Below are 16,909 nucleotides of genomic sequence, written 5' to 3'. Positions count from 1 at the left end.
TACCCCTCTATCTTCCCAAAGTTCATCTGAGCAAATCCACCCATTCTCCTTGACTCAAGGAAGAAAATCTGAGATAACAGATTTGTTTTCAAAAGTCCTGCTTATTGCACATTCTGAACATTTTAGAACACTCTGTTCAACCTGCCCTATGGGTCAGATATGTCCCGAAAGGTCTGTTCGTAGGTGTATGCTGGAGGGGGAATGGGTTCAACAACCTGCCTGATCTAAATCTGTTCCTTTTCACATCCACAGGACATTCTGTTCAGTCAAATGCTTTGATCCACTCAGGTCCCCTGCCCACGTGCCTTGCTCCAATGAGATGTGGACACAAGGACAGTGTGGCAGATCCTCCTATTTCAACACTCACCTCAAAAGTTGCCTCTTGGATCAAGATATACCACACACCAAAAAGAAAAGACCTGCCATAAGCAAATACTTTGATTCTGATGAATAACTATTTGTTTCTCTGATGCTCCATGGTTCCATTTTCCATCTCCTTGACTGTCCTTGCACACTCTGTGGCTTAGTGATATTGATGTTGTCAACCCACATTATTCATTTGGACCATATTTATGATATGGCCCCATCTGATGTCACATTCTATAGTCCGAACAAAACCAAAAACCAGTTGTCCCATTGTCTTGCTGCATAATGTCTACTTAGTGGTTGCTGACTTCAGTTTGTGGGTACCCTGCTGCTTGGCAGAATGCTGAATTTAGAAATTTGGAGTCACTGGTAGTGACTCCAGAGGAATACTTATTGTTCTCTTGGTGTGACTGCTGGATGAAAAGGCAGTTTCTGAACAGCTTATAACTCATGAAGAAAAGCTCTGTGTAACACGAAGAACTGACATCGGATGATGTGTTATCAATGGTCTTGATAACAAGGCCAGAGGACACGCAGTAATGGGTTTAAACTACAAGTACAACGATATAGGCTAGAAATCAGGAAAAAAAATTTCACAGTCAAAGTAGTTCAGCAGTGGAATAGGCTGCCTAAGAAGGTGGTGAGCTCCCCCTCACTGGAAGTCTTCAAGCAAAGGTTGGATACACACTTTTCTTGGATGCTTTAGGATGCTTAGGGCTGATCCTGCATTGAGCAGGGGGTTGGACTAGATGGCCTGAATGGCCCCTTCCAACTCTATGATTCTATGATTCTGTCTTAGGAGCCAGCTAATGGTAGTGGTTAAGAGCAATGAACTCTCATCTGGAGAACCAGGTTTGATTCCCCACTTCTCCACATGAAGCCAGCTGGATGACCTTGGGCGAGTTACCATTCTTTCAGAGCTCTCTCCGCACTGCCTACCTCACAAGGTGTCTGTTGTAGGGAGCAGAGTAGGAGATTGTAGGATAGTTTGAGACTCCTTCAGGTAGAAAAGGCAGGTTACCAAAACACAGCTCTTCATGTTATTTGCTGTTTAGGGAATGGCTGGACTTCAGCTGATTTCCTTGTTTTCCAGTCCTCCAATTAAAACTAATCAAATGTGCTTCATAGCATCTGGAGTATCTGCTTCAAGGCTAGCAAGAGATATTTAGATGCTATAGGATGTCAATTGACCCTTAAGTTTCTCTCACCACCCCACCCCTGATATGACAGCAACCATTCCTGATCTAATTGTGGCTCTTGTCATTCCTAGTTGCCTTATTCATGGGTCCCTTCTTCCATTCCTCAAACTGTAGTTATGTGGGAGAGTTCTTGGAGAACTCTCAGGAGGCAACCACCATAATCCATGCAATGGTCACCTCCAGGCTAGGTTACTGTAACTCACTCTACACAGGTCTTCCCTTATCCCTGACCCCAAAATTACAACTGGTCCAAAATATGACTGCCTTACAGAGACCCTTTGGAGAGCCCACATTTGACCTGTCCTTCAGCAGCTGCACTGGCTTCCAGTCAATTTCCAGATCAGCTTTAAGGTGTTGGTTTTAACCTTTAAGGCATTTTATAGTCTGGGAACTGCATACCAAAGAAGCTGTTTTTCCTAATAGGCCACCCAAAGATCATTTTGCTCGGCAAATTCTAATTTGCTGGTTGTCTCCAGTTCCAGCGATGTGTGGTTAGCCTTGACTAGAGCCAGGGCCTTTTCAGCATTGTGGAATGAGCTGCCAGCAGAGTCCTGTGCGCATCCAAATTCTGAGGGGCCTGTAAAGTGATGCTCCACCAGACATTTGGTTGAGACCAAGGACTGCACTTTTTCCAGCTTAATTCCCCCTCCCCCCTCCACAATCTGTACTCCAGCCAGAATGCCATCTATATGATCCCAGGTGCATAGGCGGGAGGTATATTGATGGAGTGTGCTCTTGCTTTTGTTAAATCATTTTGAATTGACTAATTTAAAAATTTTAATGAGTATTTATTGTATAGGGTTTTAACCTGAATCCATTGAAAGCCTCCCCAAGACTGTTTGGAGAGGGGTGATCTAGAAGGCCAGTGAGTAAGTAACTACGCAGGTAAGTAAGTAAACAAACTAACTTACTGATGAGAGAGGCCCAAAGATGATTCATGATAGACTGTCAACCTGGGGATGTTTGGTCTGCCATCAGGAGCTGCACAGGCACAGGACATCCTCCCTGATCAAAGTCCACCCAGGTGATACTACGGTCTATAGGAATGGTTAAACCTTAAATCACATAACTTTCTACTGGTCCTCAAGATAATGCCAACTAAGCTTTATCCAAAACTTCTACATTATCTCTCTCAGGGTCATCCACAAGTATTTAGGAGCCTCTGACTATGGGGCATCAATTAAAGCTCCCTCCCTCCCTACATAGTGGCTAAATGTCCTTTGTATTAGGCAGTTAAGCTGGCATTGTTTTTTTTTTTCTGTGCTGCTTGATTTTAGAGAATGGTGTTATAGAATCATAGAGATGGAACGGCCATACAGGCCATCTCAACCAAACCTTGCTCAATGCAGGATCAGCCTAAAACATCCAGGATAAATATGTGTCCAGCCAACGTTTAAAGAACACCAATGAGGAGGAGCTCACCACCTTCTTAGGCAGCCTGTTCCACTCTGAAGTACTCTTGACTGTGAAAAGTTTTTTTCTGATAGCTAGCTTGTACTGTTCTATATATAGTTTAAGCCCTTTACTGAGGGTCCTCTCCTCTGCTGCCAACAGGAACTGCTCCCTGCCCTCCTCCAAGTGACAACTTTTCAAATACCTAAACAGAGCAGCCATGTTCCCTCTCAACCTCATCTTCTCTAGGCTAAACATACCCAAGTCTCACAGCCTTTCTTCACAGGGCTTGGTCCCCAGGCCCTGGATCATCCTTGTCACTCTTCTCTACCTCCTCTGAATATGTCCATTTGAAGTGAGGACTATAGAAATGCACACAGCACTCCAGGTGTGATTTGACCAATGTGATATACATAGGGACTATGCCATCTTGTGATTTTGATGTGATGCTTTCAGGATGATGCTACGCAGGAAGGTGTGCAAGTTTGTCACATTTGTGAAAGGAATGGATGAATGGGGGGAAAGATTCAAAAAAGAAAGTGAAAGTAATATTTGTGTCATGCAATATTTTACAAATGCATACAAAACAGAGTTGGAGACGAATCTTTGGACATTTTTATTTGGTTGGGTAAAAAGAAGCCAGACAAGTGAGGCAGGGAATCCCATTAGAAAATGAGGGGTAGTTTGCAGTGTCAATCATCTAGACCAGGAGCAGTCAAACTGTGGTCCTTCAGTTGTTCATGGACTACAATTCCCATGATCCCCTGCCAGTAAATGCTGGCAAGGGCTCATGGGAATTGTAGTCCATGGACATCTGGAGGACCACAGGTTGACTACCCCTGATCTAGACTGCTAAGACACTGGCAGCAAAATCTGGGTTTCCAGGAGGCTTCTTCACTCTTTTGAACCCAGAAGAAATGGCCCATAGTTCACAGAGAAAGGTCTCTTGCAGAAAGTCTTCAGGTCAGTTTCCCATACTGAGAACAGATTTCATCTACCAGGGGTGTTAAAAAATTCCAGGTTGGGTCCCCTCCCCCTTTTTTCCTAGTTGTTTGGTGGTAAAGAATTATGCCTGAGACATCACACAGCTATTGCCAACCACAACAGATAATGGTGTCATATCACAATGATTTCACGATTTGAAGAATCTATGTGGTCAGAGTTGCAGTTTGAAAATAACCTGCTTCTTCAAATCAGTCATGGAGATCCAGGAGCAGTAGGAGCAATTACCTAAAAGCGGTGAGTTGAAATCAGGGAACCACTCATATTAGGGTCATGACTCTTCCAGGCTTTCCCTCCCTCACTGTGAGTTTCTTCATGAGCCAAAGAAAGCAAACTTTATTTTAAGGAAGTTTCATTTATTTCAACTAAGCACGTACACTCATTGCAGGTATTGATAGAACTAACATTTAATCTACAGAGCAAAGCATATATTCCCCTTGGCAGAGCCCACCCCCCTCCATGGGAACCCTCACCAAATGGTGGGCTTTTACAATCGCAACGTCTGATAAGAGCCCAGAGCAAGCACCAGGGAAACCTGGAGGAATGACCAAAGGAAGGGAAAGGGTGGAAAGTTTGGAATGTGGAGGAATAGGATACTGCAATAAAATAAACTACAAAAGCTACATTTGCTACAGTTGCAAATAGCATTTGCTACTACAACCATCAATCATGGCAGAACTAGAGTTTTATTGACACTCACCTTAAAACATCCATTCTAACCCCAGGAAAGTAAACCCCAATGAATGTAGGACCCATTGTTTTCTTCTTATCTGTTCTACTGACAAAAGAGGAAGGAACTCCACTTGGGATCAAAAGGGACTTGAGCACATGAAGCTGTGTATGTTGGATTAGACCAAAAGGTCATTTTCACAGCCAGTCTTGGGTATTCTGACTGTTGGTGGCTCTCCAGGGTACTGAACGAGGTCTTCTCACATCCTACCCATTCCTTTTAAGTGAAGATAGCAGCCACTGAACCTAGAACTTTCTGCATGCAAAACAGATGGTCTACCACTTAGCCACACCCCCTGTCTGACTTAAGGGGTTAAGGGGAAAGTGAAAAGATATCTAACCACTGTTTTACAAACTGAGTTATTTGGGTTTCTGGGAAGCTTAGCATGGGTTCCTCCAGGAGAAGATCTCTAATAGCAGATGAGCTTCCCTGAAAGATAATTGGAACAGGACAGCTGATTGTTCCTGCAATGAGCAGCTGCAAAGGAGTAGCAGCCGTGTTCTGGGAAGAGTCCATTGGTATTCTGATTACAGGGAGGTAGATAAAGGCAACTTTCTTCCTCAGGAAACAAATTTTGACCCGGCTTTGATAAGCAGATAAAATGGAGTTTCCAACCTGGGGTACTGTGTAATATTTCTATGACAAACGTGGAAAGGTCCTTTGACAGATAAGTCACTGCAGATTCCCTGAAATGAATGAAGAGATTACCTTAAAAAAAGAATGTTTGGAAGCTAGAGCATTATTCATTCCAAATTCTAACCTTTCAATCATTGAATGATAATTTATGGTGTTCTTGATTACAACAGATGTTGGGTTAAACAGGTCAGTAGTGAAATCTGTCAAGTAAAAATACTATGATTTAAAATATTTTGGGTCCATAAAATTCAGTATTTTTCAAAGTGTGGCTTAACATCACATTTCAAAGCTGAATACTTGCTCAGTATTTCAGATTATGGTTCAAAAGGCTCCCTAGCTTTCTCCTTGGCGTAGCATTGAGCTTCATCTCTACAGAATAGGTCATCCAATCCAGTTGGTGCCGTTTTACAGTTCAAGTAAGATGATTCCCTTGGTTATTCTGGTTTCTAGTGTGACTTATAGGTGTATGGCCCATTCAGCTGCCCATCCAAAGAAAACCTCTTTGAGTTCCTTGAATTTTACCTACTTTGATTCTCAGCGAAAAAAGAGTAAAAGGTTTTTTCATGATTTTTGGTTTTCCTGCTAAAGTCACAAAAACAGCTGTATTTCACCTCTCTTCCCATGCATTGGCAACTCTAAACCATGGTAGTCTGCGACCACAGTTTTAAGATGCACAAAAATATGCCCTTGGGAGGTCTTACGAATTCCCTAACACAGGATCCTGAAGCAATATAGAGATGATGAATCATGAGCAACTGATATCCCAACCCAATAAGCCAAGAACTCTCTGATGTATGAGGGCCGGGCCAGGCCAGGCTGGTACAAGCAGGAGATCAGACTTTCCTATTTCTAGCCAGACCAGTGAATCTCAGGAGCTGGTGTTGCATAGCCCTATTTGTTTTGCTCTTGAGGAAGTCAGTAAAACCTCAGTACTCAGGATTCCTGGGTTGCTTTTTACACTTCAGCTTGGGCTTTTCAGCACCATAGCCTCTGCAATGCTACCCTGCAGCCTTAAGAAAACAACAGCATTCTTCCAAACTCTTTATCTTTCCATCATAACAAAAGTACTTGAATCTTTTCATAATTTGAGTTGCCCCTTTTCTGAACAAGGCAGTTTGGCTTTAAAATCTCAACTCTTCCTTCAGTTACCTTTTGAAAGGGCTGAGAAAGCCTAACCTTGGATTACTTTTCTTTAGAACTCTCATCCCACAAAGCAATAAATCCAACAGGCTTGCTGAGCTTACCAGATCGGCTTACAAGTTTGATTGCATGGATGTTGAATCCCAGTGACCTGGCAACATTCGTGAATATTATTTTCTCTTCGGTTACTGCAATCCGTCGCCTCACTTAAAATATAAAGCAGAAAAGGCATCAAAATAATGACAATGTGGAATAGAGAGAATTTGGATGCAAATTTTTGAGTCTGTTCAAAACATGCACTTTGTATTGACAATGAAGGACACTTATAACCCACCTCCCAATCTAAGACAGATGGCAACAACAGAACACCAACTAAAGAGCAAACTAAAGGCAGTGGTTACTCTGTGTATATAGACAGTGTAATATAGCTGATGCTTCTGACAGAAGCTCAGAGGCTATAGCAGGTTCACGTCTTACTTCTTTATTTCCAGATCTACAAACTTTGACGTTATCTGGATTGTGACTCAATAATAGTTAAAACTGGTAAATAATTAAAAACAAAGTAAAAACAAAGTAAAAATATCCAGATAATTCTCCACCAAATGCTTGCAGGAACAAAGCAGTCATAGACAACTTGCTCCCTGACATTTTGAACTTGACTCCTTCTCTGCAACAACCACTGTGTGTTTGGCTCCACCTCCTGTGGCAACCAGTTCTGCTGCACCCACTATCTGCTAGCAGAAACATTGAACACTCCTGTGTAGATGGAGACACCCCTCAATCTCCAGGGCTAGTAGTAATTGACAGATCCCCCTCACTACCTCCTGATCTACAGAAGCAGCAAAACCCTGAATTATCAGTGCAGCGTCCCGGGGGGGGGGGGGGGGGGGGCTTTGTGCCCTGTTTTTTTGTTCTCCAGGGCAATTGATTGGCCACTGTGTGAAGAATACCAGATGAGGTGGACTGCTTCTTATAGTCTAATATTGAAGGAACACTCCATTTTCACACACACCAAGGAGAAGGAAGGAGCACATGGTCTTTAGATGACTTTGGAGAGGGAGAGAATCCCCTAGATATTGAAACCAAAGTAATGGATGGTTTCTAACTGTTTGCAGTTCCAAGAATTACATAGCCTGCCTCATGTCTAGAATTAGGAAAGATTCCATTTTATCACATTTGCTTTTTTGCTTTCTCTACCTCTTGGGTGTGCAGGTGCAGAATGTCCTTTTCATGAGCGCATGAAAGCTGCATTTCCCTGCGCTCCACCACCCTGTCAAGGTGGACATTAGCTGGTCCCTGAGCAGCCCTCCTAGATTGATCTTGAAACCCACATTGGAGGCTAATGAGATGTCCTGGCTGTTGAACTTGAACCTGGAAGACTCTGCACACCCAGAAATGCACCCAGCATCATATCCCTCCATAGCCTTGGATCAATCACTGAGTCTTACGAGTTCACTCTCTTTGAACTGCCTCTCCCTGTGTTGCCTTTCTTTTCAGGAATGAGAACAGTCCATTAAATACTCCTAAAGTTCTGCTTGTCCCTTAGCATTTGCTGGCAGGGGCTCATGGGAATTGTAGTCCATGGACATCTGGAGGACCACAGGTTGACTACCCCTGTCTTAGATTATCTGACTATGCAGGTTTGTTAGGAGGAGAAAAACAGAGGGGTCAGTAAAATGTGTAGTTCCTCATTAGAGACTTATCTGAAGACTTTTGAAGAAAGCTGAAGGACCTTGAACCAGAGGTCCAAAACATCTCAGATCTTCATATAATTAGGTTCTTCATAGAATCATAGAATCATAGAGCTGGAAGGGGCCATACAGACCATCTAGTCCAACCCCCTGCTCAACACAGGATTAGCCCTAAGCATCCTAAAGCATCCAAGAAAAGGGTGTATCCAACCTTTGCTTGAAGACTGCCAGTGAGGGGGAGCTCACCACCTCCTTAGGCAGCCTATTCCACTGCTGAACTACTCTGACTGTGAAATTTTTTTTCCTGATATCTAGCCTATATCGTTGTACTTGAAGTTTAAACCCATTACTGCGTGTCCTCTCCTCTGCAGCCAACAGAAACAGCATCCTGCCCTCCTCCAAGTGACAACCCTTCAAATACTTAAAGAGGGCTATCATGTCCCCTCTCAACCACCTTTTCTCCAGGCTGAACATTCCCAAGTCCCTCAACCTATCTTCATAGGGCTTGGTCCCTTGGCCCCAGATAATCTTCGTCGCTCTCCTCTGTACCCTTTCAATTTTATCTATGTCCTTCTTGAAGTGAGGCCTCCAGAACTGCACACAGTACTCCAGGTGTGGTCTGACCAGTGCCGTATACAATGGGACTATGACATCTTGTGATTTTGATGTGATGCCTCTGTTGATACAGCCCAAAATGGCATTTGCCTTTTTACCGCTGCATCACACTACCTGCTCATGTTTAGTTTACAATCCACAAGTACCCCAAGGTCTCGTTCACACACAGTGCTACCTAGAAGCGTATTCCCCATCCAGTAGGCATGCTTTTCATTTTTCTGACCCAGATGCAGAACTTTACACTTATCTTTATTAAATTGCATCTTGTTCTCATTTGCCCATTTTTCCATTGTGTTCAGATCTCGTTGAACTCTGTCTCTATCTTCTGGAGCATTTGCCAGTCCTCCCAATTTGGTGTCATCTGCAAACTTGATGAGTAGTCCCTCCACCCCCTCATCTAGATCATTAATAAATATGTTAAAAAGTACCGGGCCGAGCACCGAGCCCTGAGGTACCCCGCTACTCACCTCTCTCCAGTCTGATGAAACACCATTGACAACAACTCTTTGAGTGCGGTTCTCTAACCAATTTCCTATCCACCTAACTATCTGAAAATCCAGATTGCAGTCCTTCAACTTATCCATCAGAACATCATGGGGATATAATTAGGTTCTTACTGGATTTTATCTAAAGTAAAAAGCAAAGAGATCTGAAGTCCTTCAGGCGCAGCCTCTGAGTATTTCTGTGAGAGGTCAGTAATGCAGTCTTTCCCACTCTTCACTTTGGTGGTATGTGTAAATCTACATATCTTTAAGTCAAATGAAGTAACTTTCTATGGGCCATCCTGAGCTCTTTGTATGAAGAGTGTTGGGCTTTGTTTTCTGGTGACCAACATTTCTATTTCTAAGTGTTGGTCAGTATATCCATATCCTAGAGCTCCCACACACCCAGCTAAGGCATCCATCAGCATAAAACTTCCTGTATAGATGCACAACATTGTTCTTCCTTGATTCACCCAGACAAACACAAACACCCACCATCATCCAGAACACTTACTGTAGAGATACAGAGCTTCAGCATTCTGCATTTCAACATGAAGAATGTAATAACTCCCATAATTGATCTCCACTATACGCAGGGTGCTGGACTTGTCTTCAACACACAGAAAGAGACATTGCATGTTAGAGGAGAAAATCTCCCTATATATTTCCTGATCAATGGGACAGAATTCTCAACTTACAATTAGGCTGCCATGCTGGATGCATGAGACACTCTGTGGTTCTACAAGGAGGAAGGTTCTGGGCAACACTGATCCCCCTCCCCTGCCAGGGCATGGGAAGGAATAATATCCAGAGTGAGGGAGGCAGGAAGGCCCAGGAGAAACTCAAGCTCCTTGTGTTGCAGGTACAGGGAATACCAGTCATCATCCCCCCCCCCCCCCAGAAGTCAGGTTGGACAAAACAGGGCAAAATTAACATGGCCACCCAGTCACAAGCAGGATGCTGCCCATTTTTTTTTTTGTCATTCATCAAGATAAGGAATAAAGGGAATGCAATGTGGATCACAGAGCAAGGCAGTTTGTGATATCTGTTTTAAAAAATTAGAAGAGCAGAGTGGGAGTGATCTACAAGGCATGAGATCTGCTATCCTACATCAGATCCCTCAATGAGGGATTTTTCTTCTCTACTGTAGGAGGGTTAACAGCTTTTCCAAGCTCAACAGCCTTTTTGACTAAAAGGGCTTTCTGGGGATGGCAACAATCAATGAAAAAGAAATGTCTAGCTCTTTGGTCCTTCAGTGTCCCCTAAACTCCAGTGAGGGATTCATTGACAATAAACAGTCAGCAATCACAGAACAATTTATACTTTAGAATGAAAGACAGACATGCGTTTCCAGCTTTAATTAAGGGGGGATATCTGCTGTAGGAATTAATTAAAGGCATGGGAGAGATTACAGTGTGTTTATGTGTGTGTGTGGGGGGGTATGGCATTTACACATACATTTATTTTGTCACTCTGCCTGCTCTGGTAGAGTCAAGTGGGTTGCCATGTTGGTCTGAAGCAGCAGAACACTCAAGTTTTTGGCTTGCAAGGGTGCCAGTGGGCTGTGCTGTGGTTTTGGCTGGTGTAAATTCATGCCACTGATTGGGTTGAAAGGGTTGAAAGCATCACTTATGCTTACCAAGAGATAAGAATTTTCCAGGCTCATCGCTGGAGACAAAATGAACTTCACGTATATTATAACTCTTACCACTGAAAGTAAAAAATATAACATGTCCATAGAAATGAGTTAAGAAATAGGTATGTCAACCATAACAAGGAGACCTCCTTTTCCAGCCTTTTCCCACCTAGACCCAGAGAGAATCGACACCTTTAATAATTTCTTCCAGAGGGAACTCCCACCGTTTACTTTTCGGAAAGATCCTTTTGTTCCAGTTTACCATACCAACAGATTCTGCCCAATGCCAGGGGCCCAGCTGAAATCAAACCCGCTTCAGCAAGGTTAATCCCTTGTGCAATCTGTAGAAGTAGTTTTAGGTCAGCCTCTGAAAGTTTAACTACAGGAAGCCAGTACATGTTCTTTTCCACAACAGGCCATTTGATTTATATATGGGAAGTGAATTGTAAAAAATACTGGAACTTCCATGCATGGAATTCCCAGTAGATCATACAGCTGGGCCCTAGGAATTCCAAAGTGCACATTAAACATTTCACTTTGAAGTTCTGGATTTTAAAAGGGTTTTTGTGGTGGGATACGTTGTTTCATCTCAGGCACAACCTTGTTGTCTCTCACCAGAAGTTGAAATCAAATGTTGGGAAATGTCAGAATCTTAAGATGTGCGAACTGCAAAATCCAGATTTGCTACCAAAATATGATTTTCAGTTTTCAAACTGAATTAATACGCCAAGTCAGATAGCATGTGAAATGTTGGATTTTACTCCCTATCATCACCGGTCAAATGTTGGAAGCTCTTTTGAAGAATTTGGAAGTAAGATGCTGTTGCAGACCAGGTAGCTGTGGATTGTTTGTCCACAGGAAAGATTCATGATGAAACCATAGTGAGCACAGTTTTTTAAATTAAAACAATTCCTCCTCGATTTCCAACATGCTCAATGTTCTGCTTCCACAAACTTGTGTAATGCAGTTTTTGAGGCTGTACAATGTTGACGGTGGGCTCCCACAGAAAAAGATCATGATCTTCTTTGGCAAAGGAATTTGATGACCGAAACAAATCAAGGGAACTTACTCCCAGGAGCTGTGTAGGAAAAGTAGATCACCGTATGAAGGAAATACGAATTGTTCAATTGGATCAGACTGCAGTGTATCAACGCCGTTAACGACCACGGCAATGAGATACCAACTCCCAGACATCTGGAAAGAAGGATTTGCTATTACTCTCTAAGAAAACAACTCAGTCTAAAATGCAGATACTGAAATGCTCCTTGTCATCCTGAGCAGCTCTGCCTGCTGAGAGAAAACAATTCATGGCATGTTGGGGCTTTTATTCCATCGATAATTTGCATCTCATAATGTGATGTCCATACAAGTGCTTTCCAGTCTCAGTGTGGGGAAAAACAGGGAGGAATGCATTATATAAAAATGCAAGGAAATAGACAGACTTGCATAAAAGATGTGCTATTTTCTCACTTTTATGCATGAATGACTTGTGTTGATTAATTTACTGTGACAAAGAATCTGTATTTCCCTTGTGTTATGTGCCAATTGTGTTTCCCTTGTGTTATGTGCCAATTCTTTGTCAGCCTGGCCAATAAGGGGAGTTACTACGGTTCCAGAATGGTGAACCAGAATATACTACAGCTCTGTGGCTCCATGCTGTAGTAGCATTTTCCTCTTAGTTTCTTGCATGTACATAAACATTGCTGCAAATCCCTTAGTCCCCACCACGACTTCACAGTTGTGGGGAAATGACTATGAAAAGATTGGACATTGCACCAAAGTGTGACATCACTTCCAGCATAAAACCAGAAGATATAGCATCCTGTTGCTGCAAAATTCTATGAGCTTCACCTTCTAGACTTCTACATGAAATGTGATGCTGGACCAGAAGTTCCAGAGTGGCTGGTTTGGTACCGAGGAATCTTGGGACAGACATCTGAGCACTGGTCCTGAGCTCTGACCAGTAGCACAATTTAGGCAGCTGGTTGTTATTCCTGTGATTTCAATTCCCCAAAGGGATCTCAAACTATGGTGCCAACTAACATCTGCACTGTGCCTTCTGTGCCTTAAATGGCCTTTCTAAATGGAAAAATCTAAGATGTCCCTCTTTTCCTCCTGCAAAGCCTTGGAGGAGCTGCTACTCTGATTCATCAGCTAAACATCAGGATGATTTCCTGTAACTGAGGCACACAACAACTTACTCATCTAGACCAGGAATCTCCAACATGATGCCCATGAACACCACAGCACCAACAAACACCTTTCTGGTGCCTGCCAGTAGTTCTTAGAAAGTGGTGAGGGCAGGTGAACCTTGAGAACCAGCATGGGGTAGAGGTTAAGATAAGGAGCCTCTAAGATGAACAACTGGGTTTGATTCCCCACTCTGATGCCACATGAGGCCTGCTGGGGTGACCTTGGGCCATCCACAGTTCTCTCAGAACTCTTTCAGCCTCACCTACCTCTGATGGTGTGGAAAGGAAGGTAAAGGTGTTTGTAAGCTGCTTTGGCACTCCATTGGGTAGTAAAAAGCAGGGTACAAATATAAGCTCTTCTTCTTCTGTCCAGTATGACTTCAAGACACCACTGGCCACATATGTGATGGAAAGATAAATCACCACATTATTCTGAAGATGAAGTGATTACCATATTTCCCCATATGCTTCCCGATAACATGCTAGGGGTGGGCCCTAACACATTGGCAAGGAGTAAGTTTGGGCTTTTCAACAAGGCCTTGAAACTTTGAGTAGAGATACTATCTTTTCAGTTTCTCTTTTAACTTGCAGGCAAGTCTGACAATTCCAGTTTTGAAGGCAGGAAGGTCCAACCCAAAAAGTTCCCCAAAGCCTTGTATGTATAGAGACCAGGGATTATTTATCTTGTAAGAGTTATCTCTCTTCTCTCTGAGTAGGGATTCCTTCTCTTCACTAGAAGTTCTGTCCCTTTCTGGCTTGAATGAGGATTTCTTATCCTCTCACTCTTCTTTGCCTCTTTCCCAGTCTGCAATCAGGGCTCAACTGTCTCTTCTTCAACTCTGTTCCCAACTGTCATTTCTTTACTGATGCTCTCCACAGAATTTCATTTGAACAGCCCCCCATTCAAAAGTCATCAGACTCTGTGAGGCAATAACCCTTCACAGCACATCACATCTTCCCCAGGAGCTTTGCCTGATGCACGAGAGGAAAGGAGGGCTTTTACCTCAGAAGCTGAACAAAGGAGGGGATTAGGGCTGATTTTGAAAGTTAGCATGAAGATCCTGACTATTGCCTGTTTGAGTCAAAGAAGGAAAGGCTTCCCAAAGCTGCCCGTAATGGAAGTGCCAGTCTCTGCTGAAATCTGGGCCTCTAGTAACAGTAATGCTTTACCTTGCATGATAGAAACTAAAGGCCAGGACTGTAATTTTTTTTTCTCTCCTGTCCTGCTAGGCCTAGCACTTTACAGTTTGCCATGGGATTTTATGAAATGCTCATTTCTTCTGCTTTAGTGCCTTTTTATAAACTGATATTAAGGATAGGAGATAATTTATAATGAGTCACTCTTATGACTTGAGATGTATACTTCCCTAGCTGTTTTTTCTGGTTTGTCCACACTCTGGGTCCAACCAGTCCTCAGAGAGATCCCCATTAGGTGGTAGTAGTTTGTTCTAAATCAGGCAAGGTCTAAGCAAGTTAACTATATTCTCATAACACTTCTGGACTTCAGGACCATACTGTAAGATTTCTTGATGTAGGGACCTGAAAGATGTGTTCTCGATCCTCTGAGATATACTGGAATGCAACTGAGTAGACCTCTTGCTTCTCCTTTGCCCCTAGTATCAAAGGCCAACCTTTCCCTTCTGCCCTTTACATTGGCTCAACCAGGCTGTCTCCATTCAAGAGGATAAATTAACACAAAGTGTTAACGGAAACTATTCCTAGTGGGGAGCATTTCAGCTTTCTTGACTCTCCCCGATCAACAACAAACAAGGAAGCTGCAGTTCTTCAGCCAAAACTCCACTGTGGAGTTGACAAAAAGAAAGGCTTGTGCTGACATCACATTATCAGGCTTAGGCTTAAGGGAGATCAGGGTGGTTCTTGGCAGAAATAAGTAGGCTCTCATTGCAGGCTCCTGACCCCCATTCTTTTGGTTTTGTCAGCTCATCACCTACAGGAAGTAGTACATTGCAACCCTGACTCTCTGGAATGAAATTTCTTTTCATTTTCTGCCATAACAAACTTAACATCTGGGGTTGCTGTGCTTCATAACTACACCCTGTTCTTTCATTCAAACTCATGCATATGCTTTAAAATATTGTGAATCTGAAGAAGTGAGCTCTGGCTCATGGAAGTTTCTGTCACAATCAATTCAGAAGTTATTAAGAACTCTCTGTTGGTTTTGTCACAACACTCCAATACAGCTACCCCCTCCCCCCATTGGTCTGTAAATGAGACAAATGGATTGACACCTCCTGCAGAGATGCTCAAATCAGCCTCCCACCTGGGCTTTGAACCTGTTCTAGAGAACATTATGTGTTTACCTTCTGGAGATCAAAATTTGGCTGAATGGGAATCTTAGCTTCAGCATAAAGCAAGAAGACCGAGGTCAACACAACGATCAACAGCATACCTGCCATCCTCACAACAGTCCTTTCTTTGGCCAAGCAGTCCATAATCTCACTTTATACCCCTCTATCTTCCTAAAGTTCATCTGAGCAAACCCACCCATTCTCCAGGCACTACTGGTTCAAGGGAGAAAATCTGAGATAACCGGGTCATTTTCAAAAGTCCTGTTTACTGAACATTCTGAAAACTCAAGAACACACTGTCCCCATGCCCTATTGTGGATCAGACATATCCCAAAAAATCTGTGCACATGCTTGTGTGTATGTGTGTGTGTTTGGCAGTGGGTTAATGTTAGAGCTCCCTGATAAAAATCTGTTCCTTTGTACATCCACCGGTCATTCTGTACAGTCAAAGGCTTTGATCCACCCAGGTTCTCCTGCCCATGTGCCATGCTTTAATCAGCAGTGGGTACAAAGGCACTGGGTCAGTTTCTCATCTTTTGATACTGAACTCAAAAGTAGCATATTGTACAAATCCACATCAAGGACCAACAAGCAAAGGCCTAGCATTAGCATCTCATTTCATTCTGTTGACTAACAATTTATTCTTCTGATTCTTTTCTTCCGTCTCCCATGTTTCTCTTCTTAACCATGAGAAGTTTAAATTCAAATCCCTGGCACACAGGGAGCTGCTCTTTGCCCCATGGGGAACCATTTGTGTAGCCTCTTGTACCACGAAATTTCATAGAATCATAGAGTTGGAAGGGGCCATACAGGCCATCTAGTCCAACCCCCTGCTCAACGCAGGATCAGCCCAAAGCATCCTAAAGCATCCAAGAAAAGTGTGTATCCAACCTTTGCTTGAAGACTGCCAGTGAGGGGGAGCTCACCACCTCATTAGGCAGCCTATTCCACTGCTGAACTACTCTGACTGAAAATTTTTTCCTGATATCTAGCCTATATCGTTGTAGTTTAAATCCATTACCACACGTCCTTTCCTCTGCAGCCAACGGAAACAGCATCCTGCCCTCCCATTTCCCTAGATGTGACATCCTGCCCTCCTGAGGTGCATTCTAGATTTTTTTTAAATGCTCTAATCTGGCAACATCTTGTTTTAGGAACTGTATGGCACCCCACAATTGTTTCTTTATTTCCCCCTTAGCAATTATTTGTGAGGAATTTGGTCCTTTATATTATGGGTATGGACAATACCTACAGCTGAATTCAGATCTTTGGTCTGTGCCTTCAGGCTCTGAGGCCCTTCAGATCTCCCTCATGTAGCAGCCATATTCTAAAGTTGATATCTCTGATACTGTGGACAACCCTGTCCCATATCTGAGTCTTTCATATCAACATCTTATTTCTGTAACATAGTGATACATGGTTTGATCTGCTTTCTGCATACAATTTGTTTTTAAAAAACCTTTTTTCTTTCAAAAGTCTCACTCTTTTTAGACATGCAATCTTCAATATTCTTCAAAAT

General features: G+C 42.9%; 1 protein-coding gene across 2 annotated transcripts; it reads right to left on the bottom strand.

Annotated features, from left to right (window-relative positions):
• Positions 1-4,294: 4,294 nt before the first annotated feature.
• Positions 4,295-15,580, bottom strand: LOC143821808 (epididymal secretory protein 4-like). 2 transcript variants are annotated; one of them, XM_077306196.1, is made up of 6 exons: positions 15,492-15,580; positions 11,959-12,083; positions 10,893-10,963; positions 9,768-9,863; positions 6,570-6,671; positions 4,295-5,375 (listed from the first exon to the last, which is right to left on the bottom strand). In XM_077306196.1, exons 2-6 carry the CDS (start codon positions 12,081-12,083, stop codon positions 5,362-5,364), a joined length of 408 nt encoding a protein of 135 aa, XP_077162311.1. In that variant the 5' UTR covers positions 15,492-15,580; the 3' UTR covers positions 4,295-5,361. The 2 variants fall into 2 exon arrangements, with proteins under 2 accessions (XP_077162311.1, XP_077162310.1); XM_077306195.1 differs by having other exon boundaries at positions 15,403-15,550.
• Between the last annotated feature and the right edge of the window lie 1,329 nt (positions 15,581-16,909).

Source organism: Paroedura picta, chromosome 12, assembly GCF_049243985.1.
Source record: "Paroedura picta isolate Pp20150507F chromosome 12, Ppicta_v3.0, whole genome shotgun sequence".
Classification (NCBI taxonomy): Eukaryota; Metazoa; Chordata; class Lepidosauria; order Squamata; family Gekkonidae; genus Paroedura; species Paroedura picta.
Note: the sequence above shows the minus strand (reverse complement) of the source record. Positions and strands in the feature narration are given on the sequence as shown.